We start from the raw sequence: 24,620 nt of genomic DNA on the forward strand, positions 1-24,620 counted from the left end.
TAACATTTACAAATGAATAATACTTTAAAGTAATGTGAACATACCTTATGAATCCTAAACTAGCTGGGACTTAGTATTCTCTACTAGTACTAACTCAACTTAGTTATGCTTAATAATGTAACTTTTTAAAATGGAGAACTACTGCATGTCCTAAACATCTGTACAGCATGTGTGATGAATGAAAATCCTCTGGCACTTTCAGCTTCAAATTTAAGAAGAATTTAGACAGATTACACAGATAGTAGACATAGATAAACTTGACACAGACCAGTTCACTTTAAAAAAAGGAAATGTAACTGGAGGAAAAGGAACTAAATATTACTCCTTTACAACAATACCTGTATTGTTTTCCTATATGCATACTAATTACTACAATGTATTTCATTTTCATATTTTCATTATATTTAAGTCATACGGCCAAGTTATGAACATCCCTATATAAAAAATGGAAAGCTCCCATTGTAATGTAAGTGACTTGTTAATTATTATGCAAATTTGTTTTACTTGAGTTAAGACCATTACGTTTCTAAGAAGTCTATTGAAAGCTAATAACTTAATTACTGAACTTATTTACTTATTAGGTGTTAAAGTGGATATCTTCCACAATCTGGAGAAGCTATAAACACCTTTTAATTTACAAAGAAAAACTATTTTACTTTTGAATAAACAAAAAAGAATTGACTAATGATCAACATTATAGCAGACTAATTAAGGTTTCTTGATGACTGGATGTACGTACTATTAGTATCTTCAAAAAGATGCAACTTAAAAATCCTCAAGAGTAAACATGGGGAGGTGCACATCTTGGGGTGGTGGTGGTGATAAAGTGTAGCCGCAAAATGAAGTGTTAAACAGGATGATCCTGTGCCTGTCACTTGTTTTTTAGGCTGTTGAAAGCAGATCAAAGAAGGCAACAATTGCCAAAAGGAGAACTAAGCTATGGGTGGAACTGGAAAATATTGTACTGGAAAACAACAGACTTTCGTGGATGCCAATACAATAGAAACAAAAAGATGGCGAAAAGGGAGAAAATTGTATATGATTATAAACAACAAGATGCAGAAGTTGTAGAAATATTATGTGCGGAATACTTTCCACGTTTGAAAATATTACAAATCCATCTATATATTCATGATACCTTATGAATATAAGTAGGTCACAATATAATGGCTAGGCTCAACTGGATTTATATGAAAAATGAATAAGAACAGTTCTTTTTATTAAATTCAAAATAACTAGATTTTCTAAGATCACTCCACCAGAATATTAAACAGTATCTCACTATGTATAGCTTTTTCATTCATTAATTATTATCTATTTCCATATTTATTTATGCATTACTTACTCTTTCAAGTCACGTACACATATAAATAATTGTATCTGTTAAAACATCTCTTCTTATGATTAAGTAGGCAATCCTTCATATAACTATTAAAATTATCAAGCCATAGGCGCAAAAATCAATTGGGTCAAACTAATGGAATCTCCCGCAAGCAACCACCCTTCTAATAAGAACTTGCGCATGGAAGAAATGGGTGTTCAAAAATATCAGAATGCTCTAAATAAGCCCACATATACTGTACACCATTAGATACTTTAAAATTAGAGGCTTCCAAACCACCTTCTAAAATCAAATTTGCCGCAAACCTGTGGTTGGGGATGTGAGTGTGGAGGACCTGTTGAAAGGAATCATTGGAAATTTTCTGTTACATATTATTGCATATTACAATATATTTCAAAATTCCTAACACAAGATAAGGTAAGCAGCTGAAATAAATATACACATTTGTCGGCTGGTCCACTTAATACGTCTGTCAATTTAAGACATAAAATATTTGACATTTCTAACTTAAAATGTTATGATTTTTTTACGAGTGATTTCATTTTTCGGTGCTTAAATGCCATTTATAAATATGACCAAGAATAAATAATCCCCGGTAGAATAAGGTAAAATGTTGTCTAGAAAATATGGCACCTGTATGAACAAAATGAAAGATTCCTACAACAACTTAATACCAACAATATAAAATGATAAATTCATATTATTCAAATGGATATATTTCTGAATCCAAGTAGTTTTTGTCTAATGACTTTATTAGCTTAAAATGCAGTAGTATCAAAATTGAATGCAAACAAAAATGAGAACAATATCAATTTTTCTGATTTGAAGCCCAATATTCACAAACAAGAGTAGATTTATATGTGAAAGGTCACTACAAAGACCGGCATGTACCCTGATTTGTTGGGACATCCCTGATCGGCAAATTTTGTAATGACGAACCCAAGTATATTCTGAACATTTCAATTCAATTCCATGTTTATACTTTTTTATAAATGGCCTCAGTGGAAAAATACAGTTTTGGTGAATGTCCGATTCAGTCATAATAGACAGATTATATTAATATTATCTTAATCTTAGCTGAAGGGAAAGGCTGAGAAAAGTAGTTTAAATCTTTTCTAGGAGTGTTTAGCAGATCAAACAAGCGGGATAAAAAAAGATAAGATCAACGCCAGTCAAATACCCTTTAATTACAGTGTAACATTATACAGTACTCTATTATATCCTGTAACTATAAGTAAGGGTGTGTTGCTACATGCTAGTAATTAAAATCTTAAATCTCATGCCATGGGCCTTGATGGATTTATGAACTCCACTCCCTTTAATTTTTCTCACAGTTGACCATTATCATTATTATTATTTAGATTTAAAAAATAATGTTATAATAGGAAAAAGTCTTACTGTATACTTGCTCATTTGTAGGCATAATAAGTAACACACTACTTAGTAGATATGATAAATGGTTACAGAGATAATTTAAGCAAGAACATCAGAACAGGAAAAGACAGAAAAGTAAAATTATCACTTCAACCAATGTATGCAATAGCTGTCATCATCATCATTAGATCTCTGGACAATTGCTAATTTAGGTACCTTGGATTAGTAGATAACTATGATAAAAAAGAGGAGATAAGGTCTACCAAATAATGCATATTGCCATCTTGAACCTTTCAGGCAGAATAATAGCATCATCTAATAGTAACTCTACTCTACTAGATAATGGCTTAGGAGATTAAACTTTGAATTGAATACCTAACAAGTGAATTTTATCATTGAATGGAACTTTAGCCTTCCACTTTCATGACAATTCATAGATGGTTGTTGTGAACTGCAGAGGGCACTATAATATGTTAGACTTTAGGAATAAAATCACAGGTCCTTCACAACTGCAAATTCTGATTTGTTATATTTTATACGTGATATGTTTGAAGAGAAAGATGGATCTTACCTCGTATTATTATTATTATGCATATGGGTCAGAAACATATAGACGACCACTGTGAACTTGAAATTAGGATATTGTATAGAAAGGCGTATGCTAAATATACACAATTTTAGACAAGGTACAATGCGAAATGCACGACAATAAACATGATCATTGTGTAAAAGAAGATATATTAAAAAGAATTGGAAATTGGCAGAGAATGTTTGCAGCGGCAGATAATTGATGGATAAAGAAAGCAAATAAGTGGACATTCAAGGAAGGAGATGGAGAGAGGACATGTTGATTGACTCCAACCTCAGATAGGGAGTTGTAAATGTTTTTTTAGGGGAACCGTGATTTGAATTTGATTTGAATTAAATGAATTCATTAACAGAAACACAAAGGTTTCAAATTACAAAACAATACAACTAATTATATTTTCTAATCTTTACCAAAAATTATTTCATAAATTGTCATCAATAGAGGGCAGTAAGTATCATTTCAATTCATAGAAAATATTGGGAAAATGGAAATTTACAAGAAAATATGGCAATAAAAACTGTTGTTGCAGAATCTAATATAATCAAACGCAAATAAATTACATTTGTTAGTTAACAATGAATTGTAGTATTTTTGGAGATACCCAAAGTGCTCTTTTGGAGGATGTCTCAAATTGTACTTTCACGAAATGAGGTTTAATTTCAAAGTATATAGTAGCTTAGTGAGCACTGGTACCATTCATAACTAAATCGAATTACTAGTGTAAGTTAATGAAATAAAACATAATAAAAATTGTTGTTTAAATAAAAATCTATACACAATACTCTTTAAATGACTCATTTTATTTAAGAATCAATATTCTAGGCTATTTTGCCGATTATCCCTAAAAGCAATCCATAGATTAAAACAAACATTACCCACAGTTCACTGCATTCTGCAGATTAATTCACTCGCCTGATTACACTTAAGAGCCAGCGCTTTTTACGTGGTATTGTCCAAGTGCAATTTTTACCACTACCTGTTGCTAGCCGGGTTTTCATGCGAACACCTGGGTGTGACGTTTACTAAATCAGGATTTTTTTTCATGTGAATTATCCAAGTATAAAGAACAACAAGATTTGTTGTTAGTAATGGGAAGTTAATGAGGAGTAATAGGAATCAGGGTTTTTGATGTCCGCTATTGTTAAGAAATTGTTTTCTTTGCAATGATCTTTGCTACTCAAGCATTTCAATTCCAAACAAAAATTAATTAAAGTAGAATTATTATTTTATTTGATTTATTCAGTTTAAGCACTACATAAGTTACTGAAAAACTACAAAACTCTATACAAAATAAAATAATACCAAGGATTGTGAAAATACTTGAGAAATATAGTGCACATGCTCACACAATTGAATTAGAAAGATTTCTATTACACTAGGTTGTTGTTGAATGCAATACAATAATAAATTTCCAGAAAAAATTTAACACTAACAGATGAGGCAAATAGGATACAAAAAAAACAAATTAACATGCTCTTATATTCATTATATCACTTTTGGAAAGAAAGGAAAAAGAAACAGGACATCAAAGATGGAAAATTAGATGTTGGCGGTGGAAGAGTAAAGGACATCAAAAGATGGAACTTAGATGTTGGTGGTAGAAGAGTTGAAGAAATCAAAAGATGGAAGTTTGGAGGTGGAATTCTAAGAAGACATCAAAAGATAGAAAATAAGATGTTGGCAGTGGAATAGTACATCACAAAAGACAAAACTTAGATGTTGGTGGTAGAAGAGATGACAACATCAAAAGACAAAACTTAGATGTTGTTGGTGGTAGAAGCTTATTAGAGGACATCAAAAAATAAACTTAGAGGTTGGAGGTGATTGCCTAAGACGACATCAATTTCTATATTGTGTATAGTTAGTAGTATCTAGTTTGAATATGGTGCTTTCTAAATGCACTCTCCTTACTGTACTTGTTTTTCTTTCCGGTTGAAATAGGATGCTTGCTGACCAAAAATCATTTATGTGGAACAGAATACAAGTCGAAAAATCAACTCCATGTAACTTGAAACGTCAAGTACAACTAGATAGAATTAAACAAAATCACAAGTATTAATTGTGGGCGGTGAAAAGTAACAATTACTCATGGGTGTTAATTAATAACAATTAATTTGAGGCGTTGATAGGGGTTTTATACGTGATACCTTACGTTGTACCAATAAAATATGTAATTTGAACTTGTGTGAAACTTCAAAACAATCAATTTAATATTGTTAGTTAATGGATCCTACCACTTACAGTACTTCAGGTTTATGTCCACTCAATTTGATAATTCAGCTTGTATCAAAATGGTACTGGGAGAGGGTGGGATATGGGAACAGCCAATGTTGTTTGTTCATTGTAAGTGTTGCACCGTGGCTGCTGTGGTTCCGCAGATATGGAACTACTGGTTGAAGGTGGAAGTAGATGTTGAAAGTGGATGGAAGAGGACATCAAAAGATACAACTACTGGTAGAGAGTGAATGTGGAACGAAAGAGGACATCAAAAGATGTAGATTAGATTGGATTGGAAGAGAGAGGACATGAAAAGATATAACTACTGGTAGAGGTTGAAAACAGAACATCAAAAGATGTATAGAGGTTGTTGTAGTTGGAAGAGTAAGAGGACATTAAAAGAAACTACCGATGGAGGTTGAATTGGATGGTTATGATGCTTGGCTACCACTCCAAGGGTCCTGAGTTCAAGTCCCGTCACATGTCAGGATTTTTTCTAAGGACAAAATTACAACTCCACTCCCAAAGACTTGTAATAAGACTTTGTTTATGTAGAGCATCTTGTATATATGTTTGTCTTGTGAACCTCTGTGGGTCCCTAATGATCAGCAATTGCTGGATGGATCACCCGCTTTAAATATGGTAAAAAAAAAAGCGGACATCAAAAGATGGAACTTGAGGTTGGAGATAAAAAAGTAAAATGACATCAACTGATGACAAAATGAAGAAAGGCTGGTTTTGGAGGAATATTATGGTACAGTACTATCATGGACAAGTTACCAAATTGATTTTGTGTTGCAATAATAATTTGAAAATGCAACCAAATCTGCCAAACAAAACAGGTTGTAAATATGTTATTATAATTATACGATATCATATCAAAATCAATATTACTATGGAAACAAAGCACTCTGTACATTAGTAGCTTTTTGTTATCATTATGAGCTAAAAATAACAATCTGAATTTTCATAATGGATATTTTTTATTGAAGATCTATAAAAATTAATTGTGGATCATTCCATTTTCCCTCTAATCTGTGTGATGCATCCAATTTACATAATTATATGAAATATCTGTACATCAAAACATATTTTTAATTCACGTTTTAAGAGAAGTTTGTAATACCGATTCACTATTCATACCTGTGCAGTATTTTATAAATATTTTTGTGTAAATTGTTTTATAGTATTTTAAATGTTATATATGGTCTTTTTATATTTATATTCTTGCCAAGGAAGACAATTTTCATAATGTAATTTTATTTATTTTATGACGAATAAAATTTTATCTATCTATCTATCTATTAAATAATTCTCAGTGCAGAATAATGAAAATGGTTATAAATGGAAACTCATAATTTAGTTGCTGGTAATGGGGTTGGGGCTGCAACAATATTATTGAATACAAATGAAAAATATAACTGAAAATGAGTACGGTAAATGGAACTAGAATTTATAAATGACTCCCAGAACAAGATTGATAGATTGTACAATCCCAGTAAGTTAACTGGAATTTCTGGGTACAAGGCTTTGTGCAGGTACTACCATACAACCGAGCATTCCGAATATTTCACATCAGGTTGGTAACAATTTACAACCATAAAATTCTTTCATTATTGTAATTATTAAATAAGGACAACATTGTAACATTTTATGAGTTGAAGGGCACATTAGCACTAACACTGAGGACAGCTAAATTATTCATAATTTTTCTAAGAAATTCCAATTATGTTGTTAATTTAGTGAAATTGTTACACAAGTTTTTACAACATAATGCCCTACATCCTTTGTACAAATTGACCAACTCAAGGTTCTAACAACACCAGGCAAGTCAGTATCCTTGGATTTGTAAAACCATATAACTTTTTATTTGCTAGTTTGTACAATCTTGGCCTAGCAAACTTCATTTGTTTAATCAAAGATTTATTTGTTTGTTACATCCTAAAGCTTTCAGTTTCACCATTAACATCAGAATTAATAAATATGACTGATGAATAATTCATCAATCAATAGATCATCTTCTCCAATTGTGGACCAAAATTGTGAAAAATACACAGAATTTAATATACCTCTCTTGATGCACAGTAGGTTTTCCTAAAAAAATATAGCTGATGAATAATTCATCAATCAATAGATCATCCTCCAATTGTGTACCATATTTGTGAAAAATACACAGAATTTAATATATCTGTCTTGTTGTACAGTAGGTTTGCCAAAACATTATGACTGCAAATAATTTTCTGGAGGGAAGCTATAGGAACAAATAGAAATACTCCACCCAAAACACACATATTTTGTTAAATAATTTTCATGGCAAGCACTATAAATAGGCTTTTTTTAAGCACAAACTATAGTTGATAAGATGGATCAACTGAATTTGTTTCAATTACTTAAATAATACTACATGATTGTACTCCCAAAATAAGGTGTCCTGTTTTGAGATGAAATTGCTCATCATATTGAACAACTCCCCAAACATATGTTTATTTAACAATATATATAAACATTAAAAAAAACACAATTTGACTAACCTTAGATGACATAATTTCTAGTTTCAAAACTCAACAAATCAAAAACAGAAAAATACATCAAAAAGAAGAATTGAATATCTTCAACTTTGCAAAAGTCACTGGAAAATTGTTGAATAATTGTTAAATGTTACAACAGTATGGCTCCCATGTAGCGTGAGAGATGTCTGTCCTCAATTAGTTCAGTGTACTGTAAAACACCACTAATATACACAGTATTGGTAATACTGTGTATACACATTTATTCACAAATTGGTTGAATCCATTTTCTAAACAGGTCATTTAGTTGTTACAGAAACAAATACAATATGTTTAACTATGGCTATATAATGTTTAATTTCATGCATCATTCCTCTACTGAAATAGCATATAGTTGAAGGTATGAATAACTTTTTTAATACTAAGTTATTTAAAATAATAATACCTCTAACTCAATACACAGATCCTTTATTTTAATGGGACTAGTCTACGTAATGGAAAACTGGTACATGTGATGTCCCTGGGGTTTTCATAATCCCTTTTATGGTGAAAAAGAAAAAAAATTAAAAAAAATAAAATCTTGCTTGTCCTAAAGGTAAAACTGTTGAGTTCATCAATTAATTGGTCCTAACTGTGGACATGTGGGAGACGTTAGTACGGAGTACGTTATATATGATGAGACCGACCAATGCTATTTTGTTGTCTTTCAACTTGAAGATTCCTCATGTTTTGGACAACAAGCTGTTGGTCACAAAATTGAACTTAGTATACCAATTGAAAAAAAGTAGGAGACTAACTCAGGTGTGATGATGATGGCATGACGTGGGACCGGTTTCAACTTAATTAATATTTATTCAACTAGTAAATCACAACCTGTTGATGTAATTGTATATGTTCCATTAATAGTTTCAATACCAATTAATTTATCAAAACGTTTTTTTATTTTGAATGCATCAAATGATATTACTTTGATTGACAGGAATTATTTTATTTAAAAACTATATTAATTGTTTTATATTACAGTCATTTGATATTATTGTTGATATAGGCTACTGTACTTTGGTTAAACAAAAATTACTATTGTTTTTCATTTAATTAATTGTTATTATATATATATGTATTGTTTATGTTGCTTGCCAATCATTAATGGATAGTACTTTTAACCCTTAATATTTCCCAATTTGTTGTAGTCAGGGAGGTTAAAGCGTTCAAACTAGAGCAACAGAAATTATGATAAATAGGCCTAACTAGCAATATCTCATGACGATTGTTTCCTCTGTTGTGGAAAAAACTCCATATAGAAAATCCTGGCTACACGACTGCTGCTTCTCCCCTTCAAAAAATATATAGAAATGTGTACTTTTTAAATTTGTCAAAATAAAAGGCAATGCAAAACAGTGAACCAATGGAGAAGGATTTATTGAGGGAGGGTATTTTATAACAGTATTGTTAGTAACAGCAAGAACATAAAAATGAAAATTAAAAACTCATTCAAAATGAGGTACTTGTATACCAGGTACCTGAACAAGCCACCTTGACGAGTAGACACTTGGAGAAAGTGAAGAACAACCCTATACAAACAATCCTTCTTATATATTGCAACACAATACTTTATTAAACACTGTTCCAACAAATAATAATGAAATGATCGCCACCTACGTAAATTCAGAAACAAAGTGAGTGTTCTTGTAAGTGCCTTTGCCGGAGTCGGATATATTTGAGCAGTCATTAGGAACGCTAAGTTGTCATGGGGTGTTGAATTAAGCAAATAACTTGGACATTATACGTCTTTGAAGAATCAACTCATTGAGAAGAGAACCAAGGCAGGAAAGAATAAGAAAAACTATATGGAATTGAACTCCGACCAATAGCCACTTGATACAGACTAATATATACCATACAAACAATTGAATCTTGTGTTTTCATGTAAATAAGTACTTGAAAAAACGGTGCAAGAATGGATAATGGGAAAAGTAATCAGCATTGACAACTTAGCAGAAATAGAAATTTCAGGTTAACTAAGCAAAAAAAATGCACCCATGTATAGATTGAACAAATGTCTATTTGAAAAAAAATTGCACCAGTCAACAGTGCCACAATATTTTTTTATATAATAATTAGCGATATCCATTTTTATACTATATTATATTTCTATGAATATATTGAATATAGGCCTACTTATTCATATTTATTTAATTAATTATATTTAATTGTTTTATTTATCACATTAATTGTGTATATTTTAACTGAAATTTCTAAACTGAAATTATTAGTATATTTGAATAAAGTTTTAAACCAACAATATAAAACCAGATTTGGTAGACCATTCTATTCTAACCAATTTTAACATCATTATTTTGTTAAATGATGCCAGACATTCTACGGGAGGTAAGGTAATATCTTTAAAATTATTAATAGAAGGCAAGTGCCGAACTTAACACCATTGTCTGATTGCCTGTCTTTAATCATGTCATCATTAATATCTGAAGCCTATCAAGATACAGTTAAATTCTAACAGTAGGCCCAAGGCCATAATTAACAAGGGGTAGAGCCAGCAAAGAGGTCAGTATCAATGGAATAATCATTCGTAATTGTTTCATCATGATAGGATAATTATCAAGAACAATATTATTCTTAAAGAAAATAAGGTTTTGATTAGCAGTAGATGAGCAGAGCCTAACTTGCCATTACTTACAGCCTGAACAAATCTAGAACGATGAACTATTAAAACTGTTATGAATCTGCCCTAGTTCTGTAGCAGTCTACCACATAATTTTTAATACATTTTTACTTTATAATTTTATAACATATTACTTGTACAAGTCAGCATTTCATTTAAGTTACATATAAAAACTAACTATGCTCATCTCAAAGTTATGCGATATCATAATTGGCACCTCCACATATATCCTGTAAGAAGGATGCCTTCTCCTCATTTAGGCAGTCAGTTTAAGCAATTCATAAACTACACACTGAGTACTTGTATTACTAGTGTAATGTATTCTGTGTATTTCTTTATTTAAGAATCAAGTGTTTTTATATGCGACTCTACTGCATCTTTTCACTTGCAATAAAAATTGTACAGTTTAATTTTACATTCTTAGTTTGTTGACTATTTTATCAATTGAGTTAACGACAAATAAAGTTCTACGCTATATACTTTCATCTTTTGTTGAATAATGAATACCACAAAATCTGCAACCAATAAAGTTTTAACTACTCTTACCTTTATAAAGTAATTCTTAGTTCTTCTCTGTGCATTTAGTAGTTTGTCTGGGTCCGTTATAACTAGTATTCTTCTTAATCTGTCTTACTTTTATTCTTCCTAATTCTCTGTATATTTAATAGTACTATCTAGGTCAAGAAATTGCACTTCCATTCCAAACCAACTAAGAAATTTCACAAACTAAAAAAACCAATTGTTATATATTAACATCTTTGACTTTTTTAATGTACAGTATTAATGAATACTTATCAGGAGTTGCCAAGATAGGTATTACTTATTATTAAATTACTCATGAATTGTTGACTTATGATGTGATGAGGTATAAATCATAATCATGGTGAAGTTGATATATAATTTTAAAAGAGCAAACAAAAATCACACCAAATGCTTAACAGTATCTTCTGTTTCTACCCACTCAAGTTCAATTTGGATGGTAGAATTATTTTAATTCTTACTGAAACAATGCATAATAGATAAAGTCCTGCTAAATAACGATGGACAACAATTAAAAACTTGCTAGTTAACGAGTTATCCAGGGATGTCTCTAGAAGTTAAAGTTTCGTAAACGCACCCTTAGCCATAAAGTTTTAGGCACAAACATTTTTACACAGTAAAAGGTTTACACAGTACACTTTTAATTCCATTCCATACTATAACTTTTTGCAGCTACAGGCATAAAATAATTCATTATCTTTCAGGTCAGTGACCTGAGTATTGTCCTGAATCACTTCCACTAGCCATGGGGACAACTTTTGAAGCACCACCTCATATAACAAAAGCCATAAATTACTAAACAATTGAAATAAGTAAACTTTTATGGTGTCAGATGACATTATAGTAGTTTATTAGTGGCTTATTATGAACCTGAAATGACAAACACAAACACATTAAAAAATGCCTATAGACATGAGACAATTACCAATCGTAAGTGCCTATAGACATGAAACAATTAAAAACCGTAAGTGCCTATAGACACGAGACAATTAAAAATCGTAAGTGCCTATAGACATGAAACAATTAATAATAATAACAGCTATCTGAGCCTCCTACTGCAAAAAATTGATTGAATTAATTGTCTTAGCAACAGAAACAGGACAAAAATCGAAAAAAATCAACAAATGGGCACCACAATTGATAATACTTACGAGGAAACCTGTGGAGAAACCAAACAACTACGACTTGGAGGCCATTGGAGAAGAAAAGATGAAAAAAGAAATGGGATAGAGAGGATCACCAACATATTTATTAATTCAAAAGAAAAGGAACATTTAGTACTTCATTAAACGACCCAAACCAATAATTTTGAATTATGGTACCAAACTTTTTGGTATGGAACCTGGTGTAAAAACTCCTATGCTTTTAAAACTCAAGGTCCATGATGTGGACCACCATGATTATGCGTACCACACTAAATCACATGGTGTGGACCTAAAAAAGGAAGCCCAGTGTTTAAGCCTAAAAAATAAGACGAAGGAGTCGATGACAAATGTTATTGTTAGTTATTTTAAAATATAAACCATCCTCATCTTATTTTATTTATTAGTTCATATAACATTTATATATAGAGAAAAATAATTTACAATCAAATACCACCACCACACCTACCACCATATGTTGTAATAAAGCCGCTGAGGGCTCTCGTCTTCGTCTCGTCGTCACAATTAATTAATGTATGCATACCACCAGTACCACCAACAACACCTGTGGTATGGAACAATAAAAACAAATAATAATAGCATAGTTATTGAACTTTCAAAAGACAGAAAATATTATTAGTTTGAAATTAAAATTACTTATATAAAATGTAAAGCATGAATAATAAATTCGGCCAAAAAAAATGAAAATAATTGGAAAACCCGTCATTTTACCAGCTACCTTTGATTTTACATGCAAATTAATAGATTTGTATGTAGCGCCACCAGCGTTTGTTGATTATTTATTTATCCAATCTTTTTCACACATATTTCGCAAAAAATCCTTCATTTTTGGCCTAATCAAACCAAATACATTTAATAGATCTACTATTAAAGGTCTTTGAATCAAACTTACCTAAAGTGCGTTTATTCAAGATCTTAATAATAATATAAAAGCTATATTTCTAAGATCTTTGGTTTTTTAGTAATAATAAAATAATAATGGCCCCAGGTCATTATTTATTATCACCTTAAAATCTATTAATTACAACATACAGACTATTTATTTCAAAGTATTGTAAAGTGGTTGCATTTATTTGTAATATTTAATTTTTTAAATAACATAAAAGTAATTACAAAGTACGTTCTTATTGTTTTTTAATCGGAACTAAAAAAGTTTGAAAGTAGTTGATACATTGGTGGCGCTTTACTATCAGGCTCTTCGCGATACAATTTTTTATTTTATATATATTTCGATATTCTTATAAGCCTATTATTTTATTTTAGTACATTTACTTTTTAAATAATAAGTATCAAATATAGTAATTCAAATGCAACTGAAATTTATAAAGTTATTGTTTATCAAAAAATATATTTCTTTTAAAATAATTTGTTGTAGATGGGTCCTTCAAAGGTCAGGTTGCTCGTAAATGTCGAATGTCGCTTTGATTTTTTGTCTACAACAAAACAAAGAAAGGTGCCTGCAATTATTATTCTTTTTTGTGAGAAATTGAAGAAAAGCGTACGTATAATTAGTACAAACAAATATATATATGTCTTAATGATGCCATGTGTAACAATTTGAGCAATAATACTGTGTTTATTTCTTAATTAAATGATGCTACATTTTTCATTAGCAGTCCATATCATGCATGGCTGACTCGCCACTCTCTCTAGGCCTCTAGTAGGCTAGCTAGGCCCAGCTTTAGCCCATAATAAGATCAGCGCTTGTCGCGTCGTCACGTCATTTGTGTAGGCAAACTATCAACAGTGTTAGGGCCTAATAAGCATATGAACTTTTCTATTATACAACGCCATGGCCAGCTATACGAAAACTATTCAACCAATTGTTATTTCCTTATAAAATTATATTATTATTTATTGCCTTTTTGTGTGTTATGTATTCTAAAAATAGTCATGTCCACATTATTATTATTTGGTTAGAAATTTCGGATTTTCCCAAAGTTGACCTAAATAATACAATTTATTCTTTCCAGATGGATAGCTTTTTAAAATGAAGACCAGGCTATCAATAATCTCACAATAATATTTTATTCACCATCAGAACAATATTTTCTGCTCTTTTTTAACTTTAGAGAATGGTCGGAATTACTAAATTGGTAAACCCAGTAGTCAACAATGAGGTGAATAGCAGCTCAAATCCTTTTGCTGAATATGAATGGATGGGCCAAGAAGAGGAATTTGATAAAAAGGTATTTTTATTTTTGTCTTATTGACTTTCTCTTCAAATACAATAAGAATATTTTATACTTGTCATAAAGATTATGTCATAATAGTAATAAATATTTATTTATAGTCTGATTAATTCACTTTAAATTTTATTGTTTTGCAACAATCTTACAACATATAAAGGGTTGCTGGACAATTGTGCCAATAAGAAATACTAACATGTCCATAAAAAAAGTCATCTTGTTGTTAGACCTGATTGATTTAGATGTTGGGGCTAATCGATGTTTGAGTCAAATAGAAACTTTCACTTTTTCTATCTTACGATGTGCAATGGAAGAAGTGTTTTTTCAGAACTGTACTTTATTTTTTTGTGTTTGATTAATGTAGGTATTAGCAGAGCTGGAAGAGGAAGAATTTATAGAGATCTGTTTTGAGGAGATGCTGGCCGAAGAAGAGGCAGATTGTTTCTACCCTCCGAATGTTCTTCCATTACCAGACATTGAGAAGGCAGAAGACTCGAATGACCATAATATGGAAATAGCCATCCAAGAGTCTAATACAACGGAGGTAAGCATTGGAAATGACCTCCGCCCCCCAGATGCAAATTGGCAAACATGGATGGATGATGCAATGTATTATTTTGATTGCCTTGTTTGTCTGATAAGTTTTACCAATTTGGTACAAGGATGTTAGTGGAAGTGCCTGGGAAACTATGAAGGGCATACCTCCCTAGGCCAGCAGGCCTTTCAATGTTGAAAGAGACCTACATACGCTACTGGCCGTACTATACAAATCATTTCGAGAACTTAGATGCGTGTCCAGTTGGGAACTGGAAAGAAGAAATAACTTGTCACAGGACAATCAGCCATTTTGATTGGGTGTCCACCTTCGCTGTTTCGTTTCTTAATCTTAGAGAAGCTCTTTTCCTTGGGATGACATCCAGCATCATGCGTCACATTGTCCGGGCTCTTTCATACTGAGAAAAGTCCAAACTAAACAATTATTCATATTTAATTTTCCTCAAAAATCATTTATTTTTTTATTTAATTATTTCAGGAGACTCCAGACTCTGAGGAATCCAGTGAGTTCATTCTAGGGTCATCACCTCAGAGGTAGGAGTGGCCAGAGCATGTTGTTACCAAGGTGACAACCTTTGATTGGCAGATGCCTTGTGCCTGTAATTGACAGAAGGTGCCAGTACCTACCTTGTTTGTTACAACATTTTTAGGTTCTTTACTATTTTTATATTTGTGCAACATTGGTATCATGAAAATATAATAAGACCAAGAAAATGTTTATAAAAGAAAATTTAATGTAAAAAATATGAAAAAAATATATATAGATTAGTTTAATGTTTATAAGTTTTAGAGAAATTAGTTGCTATAATGATAAAAGTAGCTTTACCTTTTAACTCATTGGATATGTGGTACTGTAAGTTTTGGTTTGTGCAGTGGAAATTGTACAGTTCCAAACAACGCTACCTTTTAAACTCAATGACATTTTCTTTATTTATATTGCTTATTTTTATATTTAAGAAGAATTCCAAATTTATGAACAAATTTATGTATATTTCTGTAAAATTTATGTATCAATTTCATGTCTAAAATGTGATGATTATCATTACTGATGTGTTGATTTGGGTTTATGGTACAGTACAATATATTTGGGTTATCAAAGAATTTTTGTCACAAAATTAGTCCTAATTAATATTTGAACATTTATTATTATTAAAAATAGAAATTATTAGTACAAACAATTATTTAAATTACTGTATATCACATTTTTGGGTCATTAAAAATCAATGTTATTGAATATTTTTAATGCAAATGTTTTATTTTGATTTTTGAGATTTTAAAGGAAAATAATTTGATTTTGCTATTAATTTTATCTTTGTCGTCAACAAGATTAAGAAAGTATATTAATGTTTTGCTTATATTTTTTTTTTCATTTTTGTTATTAATTCTATTAGGTCAATTTTTGTTTGCTCATTAATCAAAATACTGTATATCCTAAAATTTAGGCCTATTTGAAAATATGAACTAACCGTATATCTGAAAATGCATGTAATGCTCCGCCCATGTTTTGTAAGCCATTGTTTACAAATAATGTGGTTATATATAAACTATAATTGTGGATTGTAAGAATGTTATTTCAAATATAATTCATACTAATCAATGTATGGAATATGATTAATATAATAATGATGTTGTAGTCCTTGTCTTATGAATATGTCAAGAATATGTCATAACTATTCATATTTCTTCATGTGTATTCATTTATCAACATTGTTTTTCTTCTATTTGAAATTCAGTATTATAGTATTTATAGAATTTTTATATTATCTTTATTAACATTGGCATTTTTTAATTTTTACAACACTTTGTTTTCTTTTCAAGATTTTAAACACAAATACATTGTGCATTCATTGCTGTAGAAATAATTATTTAGAAATGTTGAAGTAATTTTTCATTTTTTATTTATTTTTCGTTTATACAATAATATAGAAGTAATAAGATACAGCTAAGGAACTTGCCTTTGTGTTTAGAAGTATTGTTTATGTTAATGGTGATGTTTTAAGAAGAATTTAAGAAAGAGGCATGCAAATTGTAAAGTTTATGTCAAATAAAAAGTAAGGCTATTAGTTTATTTTTGTTTTTATTTTGGAAACAAAAATATATCAATTTTAAAAGTTTTTACACAATACGTTTAGAGAGAATGCGTCGTTTCTTATCTCACTGAAGCAAGTGTTCAACCATTTGAACTAGTCAACAAATTCACATAAGTCGACTTATTCCTTGTAATATTTTTACAATAAAGCAAAATCTAAAACATGAATAAAGAGTTAATGAAATGGAGAACTCTGGAATTGTACGAGAGTGCTCTATAAAGCTCTGTCTACACTATCAAAAAAGTGTGATGTGCCCAAATGTGGTAGTGATATGCCCAAATATGGTAGTGATATGACATCATCATGTCCATATATGGGCACATCACGTTTTTGTCACAAAGTTTTATAGTGTGGACAGAGCTAAATGTCCCCATTTACAGAGTGTAAATGGGGACCGTTTTCTTCGTCATATCTTCATCACCATCATGGAATTAAGATTGTAAAGGTAATAATGAAATCACGTTTTAACAAAGGTTCAGATGATATACTGTGTGTCAGATTAGAAGAGGCTATACAATATCCAATGCGAGACGAAGTTTGCTGCCAGAAGATGCGATACTGGATGATGTTTACTGTCGCTAGACATGATACCGCGTGTATAGGCTGAAATGTTACTGTTTCATTGTAAGTTGTTCACTTCTTTGCCACAACTCTCTGGCATCGTATTTGTCAAGAGCAATCTCTTCGAGCTTCTCTTCCCGACAGTCAGAGAAGAATCTCCCGGTAACCCCATCAACATCTTCTGATACCGCTAAGTGTATACTTGTCTGGGCGCCTTCCGTAGGTGACTAGGGAAGAAAATTGAAATGTTAATCATGCATTTTTACTAGAATTTTCAGAAAGTGGTAGCATCAACTATAAACGTGTTGAAGCTAAAGCAGTAACAAAATCGTCATGTGTTCTGTGTAGTTAAATATTTTATGTAAATTACATTCAATACATCACGTCAAACTACATGATGTTGCTGGAAGTCAGAGATGTCAGAAATACGTTCGTTTACCTTACGTTACGTGTACCATAAGCTTGGTTCCAACTATGACGTAACGCAAGGACGTAAACGCAACGCAAGCGTGTTGACCAATGACAAGTGACAGTTCGAATAATCCGTCCTTGTGTTGGGTCTCTAGTGGGAACCAAGCATTACTTAATACAGTAGTACTAAATTATAATCAAATATGTACTATGCTGTTTTTACTTATTCAAGAATATTTGTGTCATAGAGCTTACCTTAAAGAAAAATCTTGAAAAGAAACCGAAATTTTGAAGGTATTTAGACGAATTATTGTAAAATTCAGTGTTAACAATACCTGGATGTAAACAGTTGACCGTTACATCTGAAAGTGAATTATTTATAAAAAAGAAAAACCATTATAATTCGAATATACATGTCATCATCCCCTTCGCTGATATCGTCACTTTTCATTCTCTTTTCTTATCACCTTCTTCTTCTCTCTCTTTCCATTGTCGTTTTGATGTTGTCCGGAGCCGTTTGCTGGCGACGTGAAAGGAGTATTTAGTCATCGTTACTTGTATTACCGTAGAATTACCCCATTTTTTCTCCTTTACCACCTAGATTGTTTTATATCTAGTTTAAGTAGGACAGGAGGCGCCTGAGTCCGGGATGACCGAGACACAACTGGTGTTGACCGGGGTTAGACCGATCCCTATTTAGCGACGAAGGCGTATCCCCTTACTTCGATTTTTTGTTGTTGGCATGGTTGGAATCCCTTTTATCGTATTAGGTTATGTACAGTACTTAGAGGTTTCACAACATCAGGCGCTATATAAAACCAGGATATTATTATTACGTATCCCTCCACTTTCATCACATTTCATTCCAAGGAAAATCTAACTTCTATCACGGGGTAGCTATCATCAACACCACCACCACTATCATATCAATACAGGGTATCTTCATCTTAATTGTCATCTAATTCTTATCCGCATCATTATCTTTCCAATCCGCCATTTTTGTGACAATTATTAAAACTGACTCTCCTCCTTCATCACTTATCAATCATCCTCTTCATCTCTATCTACGTCACGTCAGTCCTCCTCTTTCATCATCTCTCGGCAACCTCCTTTCGTTGAAAGTAATAACTTCTCTTTTTTCCATTATTTCATCCATCATCATATCGCTGTTACAAATCTCTTCTTAAGCTCTGTCTACACTATCAAACTAGTTTGACAAAGAATGATGTGCCCAAATATGGTATTGATATGCCCAAATATGATAGTGATATGACATCATCATGTCCATATATGGGTACATCACATTTTTTGTCATATAAAGTTAGACAGAAAAAAAACTAGTGATGTGCCCAAATATGGTATTGATATGTCCAAATATGATAGTGATATTACATCATCATGTCCATGGGCACATCACATTACATTATACTCACTCGTTCCTTCCAATAGTTTCGCTAATTCTAGTGAAAACATGACGTTAGCAAGTTTGCTATGACAATACATTGCTCCTAACGGACCATATTCGTCAATATTCGGATAACCTGGCATAAATTCAAACTCCGATGCCTCGCCGAATCGATAGGCCGTTGCAGCAACTATAACGATGCGACTAGGTGCAGATTTCTTTATCAAATCTAGATATTAAATAAATATAACATCATTGTCCTTATTCATTTGAGGTATATTTGTCTAGGGTATGCCTACTCTTTGGGACACTCGATGATACACCGCTATTTAATGTACCCCCTAAAAGGGACACCTTCCCCGAAAGGGCATGTTATCTCAGATTTAGGGGACATTTTCCGAAGGTCCTTTTAATACTAAAAGCTTGGTTCCCACTATAGATTAGAGACACAACGCAAGGAAGTAGGCGCAACGCAAATAAACTATTTTGTTGACAATGAATTCCATAAAGTGGTATGTTGTTTCTTACCAATTAATATTATTATTTTAGTAGGCCTACCAATCATGTAGATTAAGCTTTGGTTCCCACTAGTAGAACGCAACGCAATGGCGTAAGCCGCAACGCAAGCAAATTGACCAATCCAAGCGATGGATTATTCAAACCGTTCATTTTGATTGGTCAATTCGCTTACGTTCTTGCGTTGCGTTTTAGTGGGAACCAAGCTTTAGGGCTCAAGTCTCCATAGAACTTACCAAGAAGAAGATTGGTAAGTAAAAAATGTCCTAAATGATTGGTTGCAAATGTCAGCTCTAACCCTTCTTCTGTTATACTTTGCTCACTGGGGGCTAAGAAAAGAAAATCAGAAAAGCTATCAAATAAAAGTGTATGTTCGGTTATATTTGCCTCGGTTGGAGCAAGTGTGATTCGGGGATATGATTGGATGGAGCAAAAACAAACAAAAGAATGACGGCGGACTAATTCATAGTTTCATATTATACTTATACAGGTGGACATTTGTTGAGACAAAATGGACGGGAGTTTTGTCGGCCCACGAACAATCCATTTAATAACTGTATTGATAAGGTAAATTAGATTATGTTTTGGGTGCAAAGTGCTACAAAAATGTAGAGAGCAATATCATTATTTTAATATAATGTACTGCATTACAATGTTTATTAATTGCAACAAGTGTACGTTCATAGTATATTGTGACTGAAGGTGGCAAAGTCGGGGTGGATGAATATTGAACCCGGAACTATGCTCATTTGCATAAATACCGTACCTGAAATACCTGCGTTGTTAATTAAAACATCAAGTCTAGTTTCCTCTCGCTTTATTTCTTCAACAAATCGTCGCACTGAAGAAAGAGACGAAATGTCTAGCTGTTTTACATATACTTCTTCACTTTTAGTCGTTGCACGAATATCGTTGGATGCTGCTTGTGCTTTAGATATAGAACGACATGCTAATATCACCTTTGCTCCTCGCCCGGCAAGATCACGAGCGGTTTCCTTTCCAATTCCTGAAATTATGCATAAGTTTTGTTTAAAAAAAATTGTTTTGCAACAGTATGGCAACTTTGAATTTAAGCTGTGTTCCCACACAGGACCTAAGCGCAACCCAAGACATTTTATCAAACGCGAATCGATAATTCCTCGTGTTGACGTGATTGGACAAAAATTACCGCGCGCGTACAAAATCCGTATTAACAACTTTTGGATGCGCGTGTAGTTTAATTGATATGAGCTGCAATGAGAATATACTTATTTTTTAATTTTCAATATAAAATTTCTTTTTGTTTATGAATGAATAGGTATACAGTATTCGGGGTGAGGCGCTATACACGTATACAATTGTCCTTTCGGACTAAACTTAAATAGCGCCACCAACCAAGTACTGTAAATGTAATGAACTTTTTATACTTTACCTGAATTTGCCCCAGTGATAATAACAGTTTTCCCCTTCATATCTCTCTTACTACGACATCGTGTGAATGCAGATCTTACTCGAGAGTAAACCCATTTATACGCAATCCAACCAAATATTGAAAAACTTGAAAAAATTAAGATAAATATGATTGGATTCATCAGTAAGTTTATGGAATAGCCAATAAGAATTCCTTTATACACCACACACAGTATAGGCCTACTCAATTGATTCCAGAACACCACTGATCGTGTTGAATTGCAAACAGGAATTGCAAGAGTCCGAAGTTCAATGCTGAGTTGTTTTTTGGTAGTAGGCCTATTTATTCTAAGCAAACATACATTCGTGCCCTGCTTATCAGATTAAGCGAAGGGCAATTATGATTGCAAGGATCGGAGTCAACACTTCCATTTTTATCGACTTACTGTATATCGTGTGTAACATTGATAAATTTATTTTTAACTGGATACATGCACCATCTAAATTTCCTCCTGATCGAACAATTTCTGCCTATACATTAATTACATCATTAATGTTATAGCATCCGCGATTTTCTAAAAACTATGCAGTTCTCTATGCCCGCGAACCAACATAATAATATAAAAAGCTTTTCGGAAATTAAGTTTTCATTATCAATTAGCAATTTAAAACAATTTATGATCATCATTCATCAATGCTTAATATTATTTTAATTGAGAGAGATATTATCAATTTAATAAATGTATTATTGCGCTACCCACATTGAATATACTACAAAGATAATATAGGACTATGAAAATGATCTATAAATGTGGTTACTGTATACAGTCTAATGCGCTCTGTTGAATTGTGAACAGGTACTATCCTAAAGAAATGTGAATAGCGCCCTCTTTAGAATAGTAAAACATGTCTTACTTTTTCTGACTTCTGCGATCGAGGCATACTAAATTGTTTAAGTTCATTCGATTGTGATAATGACTATCAGTTATGATGACGAAGATGATAAAGGGATCATGATAATAGTGATATTGAAAATTAGACAGACGACGGCGATATTGATAAAATGCAAATAAATGCAGTTTAAGTTGATTGCAAATAAAAATCGTTTGTAGGATGACTTAAATCAGAAAAATAAATTGACTTGCTTTTAAAAAATGATATATACAGGAATTTATCAATAACAAATATCGCTGACACTGACATAATAATATGGCGTGATTTGTGTACGTGCGCGTACGTATACGCTTATATATATTTTACGTCAGCAAAATAAATCGTGCCGTTCCCTTACATAGGTTTACTTTTATCAATTTAAGTATCATCTCATGATTCATTTCATGAATGCTAAATCTGTGATAAAAAAACCTTCAGGGATGGACTTCTCAGCAGAAACGATTTAGAAATGGCTAGTCATGTCACGTCTAGGTAGGTTACATACACGGAAAACGGGGAGGTTGCTATTGCAGCGAAAATGAATTAATATTTCATGAGAAGTCTGAACTTTTATTTATTCATTTAAAACATATCTTTACAAAATTAAAATGACGGTGCATAGGTTTTGCAATGAACCGTGAAAATCAAGTGTCCGTTGAAAAAAAAAAAGATTTAATTTTTAGATAAATTTTCAATTTTGTTATGGTATCCTCATTGTTGATGTTGATCAACATCGGTATTATAAGAATGCCTGTTTTTTTAACGTATATTTTCTGGTATATCCGACTTTAAATGTTCCATCCCTCCCCAAGCGGATGACCAAGTGTTCTCTCTCCCGCTCCTTCTGACCCCAAATTCTGCATCCGTCCCGTTTTCTACCACCACCACGGTTCCCCGGTTAACTTTATTAAATTTTTTCTTTTTATTTCAATAAACATCATCTGACCCATTTCACATAATACAATCTTCGGATAGACAGGTTTATCTTCTTTAAGTTTTATATAAGGTAGCATAGAACTATTATACAGTATAATGATATAAGTAAATTGCAAAATTTATGAAATAGTTTTACAAACATATTTTTTTTACGTGGTGTATACATTTCAATCAGACATATTACGGTATCCTGATCTCTAAACTTTGGTCACAAAAGTAAAACATACATATTCTAGACGCTAGGTTAATTTTTAAGTGTCTCATCTTTTCAATCAACAAATTATGAGAAGCTAAAATGTGATATTAATGTTCTATACTTAAAATTAAATCACTAACTAACTTTAATTGGTATAAGATACATGAATTCGATTGAGTATTTTAATTAAATGCAATTTTACATTTTAGCTGATGTGCTTTTTAGAGGAATTATTTTTACCAGCCAATACACTATTATTTATATATTATTGTTTGAAACCATCAGCAACGACATTTAGTTGCTACTGCATCTCGCTGTTGCTGTTGATGATAGCAAGTTGCTGAGTAGAAGGTTGTGTGTGTGAGTTGTCGATATGTGATGTGACCCTTTGACCCACAACAAGAAATCCCAAACAGAATTATATTGCGCATACTGCTGGAGGTCGAAAGCGAGGAGATTGTCTGACAGCGGGATTCCTAAATTTTGGACTAACATTTTACGATTTTTGTTCAGTTCATGGAGAAATGTGAAGTGTAAAGCACATTATGGGAATAGAATATCGAGAGGAGTTAGTCGGTAAGCGATTTCTCCGCGTTTCTGGCTCTGGAAAATTGAAACTAAATAAAATTTCTGAGTGGAATTGGCAAGCTGGGATAATCCGAGCGGTTGATGGCAACCACGGAGCTTCAACCAGGCCTACAAAACACGACGTTACTTCGGTGAGTTTACCTTCAACGGTATTTTATAGTTTCGTTGCCTTTTTATGTTTTTGTTTGCTGTAATTATGGTGGTCCTGTTATACTCTAGTTTAAGACATATAAGCGTATATGATTTATATACAGTATTACTATTATTTTTCTTAAATTAGTCAGCACAGACAGGACATCTCTGCTCTGTTCTGAGATAGGCTAGGCCTAGATACACAGTAGCTTGGTATTGTATTTGTAGGCCCAACTTACTTAAGTTAGCCTTTACCTAGGCCTATGCTACTCTTTATATAGATTAGGCTATCCTCTGTCCTACCATG

At 32.1% G+C, this 24,620-nt stretch overlaps 3 protein-coding genes across 4 annotated transcripts in view; 2 read left to right on the plus strand and 1 right to left on the minus strand.

Moving 5' to 3' along the window:
• The first annotated feature begins 12,584 nt into the window (after nucleotides 1-12,584).
• Nucleotides 12,585-17,219, plus strand: LOC144838371 (uncharacterized). The gene is made up of 5 exons (XM_078693710.1): nucleotides 12,585-12,749; nucleotides 13,788-13,910; nucleotides 14,485-14,601; nucleotides 14,966-15,145; nucleotides 15,635-17,219. Exons 1-5 carry the CDS (start codon nucleotides 12,585-12,587, stop codon nucleotides 15,692-15,694), a joined length of 645 nt encoding a protein of 214 aa, XP_078549836.1. The 3' UTR covers nucleotides 15,695-17,219.
• Nucleotides 17,220-17,230: 11 nt separating this feature from the next.
• Nucleotides 17,231-21,590, minus strand: LOC144838372 (retinol dehydrogenase 14-like). Its single transcript, XM_078693711.1, has 6 exons — nucleotides 21,551-21,590; nucleotides 20,906-21,145; nucleotides 20,376-20,468; nucleotides 19,652-19,852; nucleotides 18,474-18,580; nucleotides 17,231-18,034 (listed from the first exon to the last, which is right to left on the minus strand). The coding sequence occupies exons 1-6, from the start codon at nucleotides 21,588-21,590 to the stop codon at nucleotides 17,858-17,860; spliced, it is 858 nt and encodes a 285-aa protein (XP_078549837.1). The 3' UTR covers nucleotides 17,231-17,857.
• A 2,443-nt stretch (nucleotides 21,591-24,033) lies between these two features.
• LOC144837342 (putative JmjC domain-containing histone demethylation protein 2C) overlaps nucleotides 24,034-24,620 on the plus strand; it is a 118,331-nt gene continuing 117,744 nt past the window's right edge. For both annotated transcript variants that reach the window (XM_078692401.1, XM_078692402.1), the window contains exon 1: nucleotides 24,034-24,312. In XM_078692401.1, the coding sequence (XP_078548527.1) occupies nucleotides 24,139-24,312 (174 nt within the window). In that variant the 5' untranslated portion in view covers nucleotides 24,034-24,138. The remainder of the gene's footprint in view (nucleotides 24,313-24,620) is intronic.

The sequence above is a fragment of the Antedon bifida genome, chromosome 3, assembly GCF_963402885.1.
Source record: "Antedon bifida chromosome 3, ecAntBifi1.1, whole genome shotgun sequence".
In the NCBI taxonomy this organism is placed as follows: domain Eukaryota; kingdom Metazoa; phylum Echinodermata; class Crinoidea; order Comatulida; family Antedonidae; genus Antedon; species Antedon bifida.

Bases quoted from the DNA above. Each gene is read 5' to 3' on its own strand.
- LOC144838371 (XM_078693710.1), top strand. From the start codon at position 12,585: ATGGAACCTGGTGTAAAAACTCCTATGCTTTTAAAACTCAAGGTCCAT. The intron at 12,750-13,787 runs GTTAGTTATTTT...AATTTGTTGTAG, and splicing joins AGTCGATGACAAATGTTATT to ATGGGTCCTTCAAAGGTCAG. The intron at 15,146-15,634 runs GTAAGCATTGGA...TAATTATTTCAG, and splicing joins AAGAGTCTAATACAACGGAG to GAGACTCCAGACTCTGAGGA.
- LOC144838372 (XM_078693711.1), bottom strand. From the start codon at position 21,590: ATGAAGGGGAAAACTGTTATTATCACTGGGGCAAATTCAG. The intron at 20,469-20,905 runs GTACGGTATTTA...TTCTTTTCTTAG, and splicing joins TAACAACGCAGGTATTTCAG to CCCCCAGTGAGCAAAGTATA. The intron at 18,581-19,651 runs GTGAGTATAATG...ATTCACTTTCAG, and splicing joins GAAACTATTGGAAGGAACGA to ATGTAACGGTCAACTGTTTA.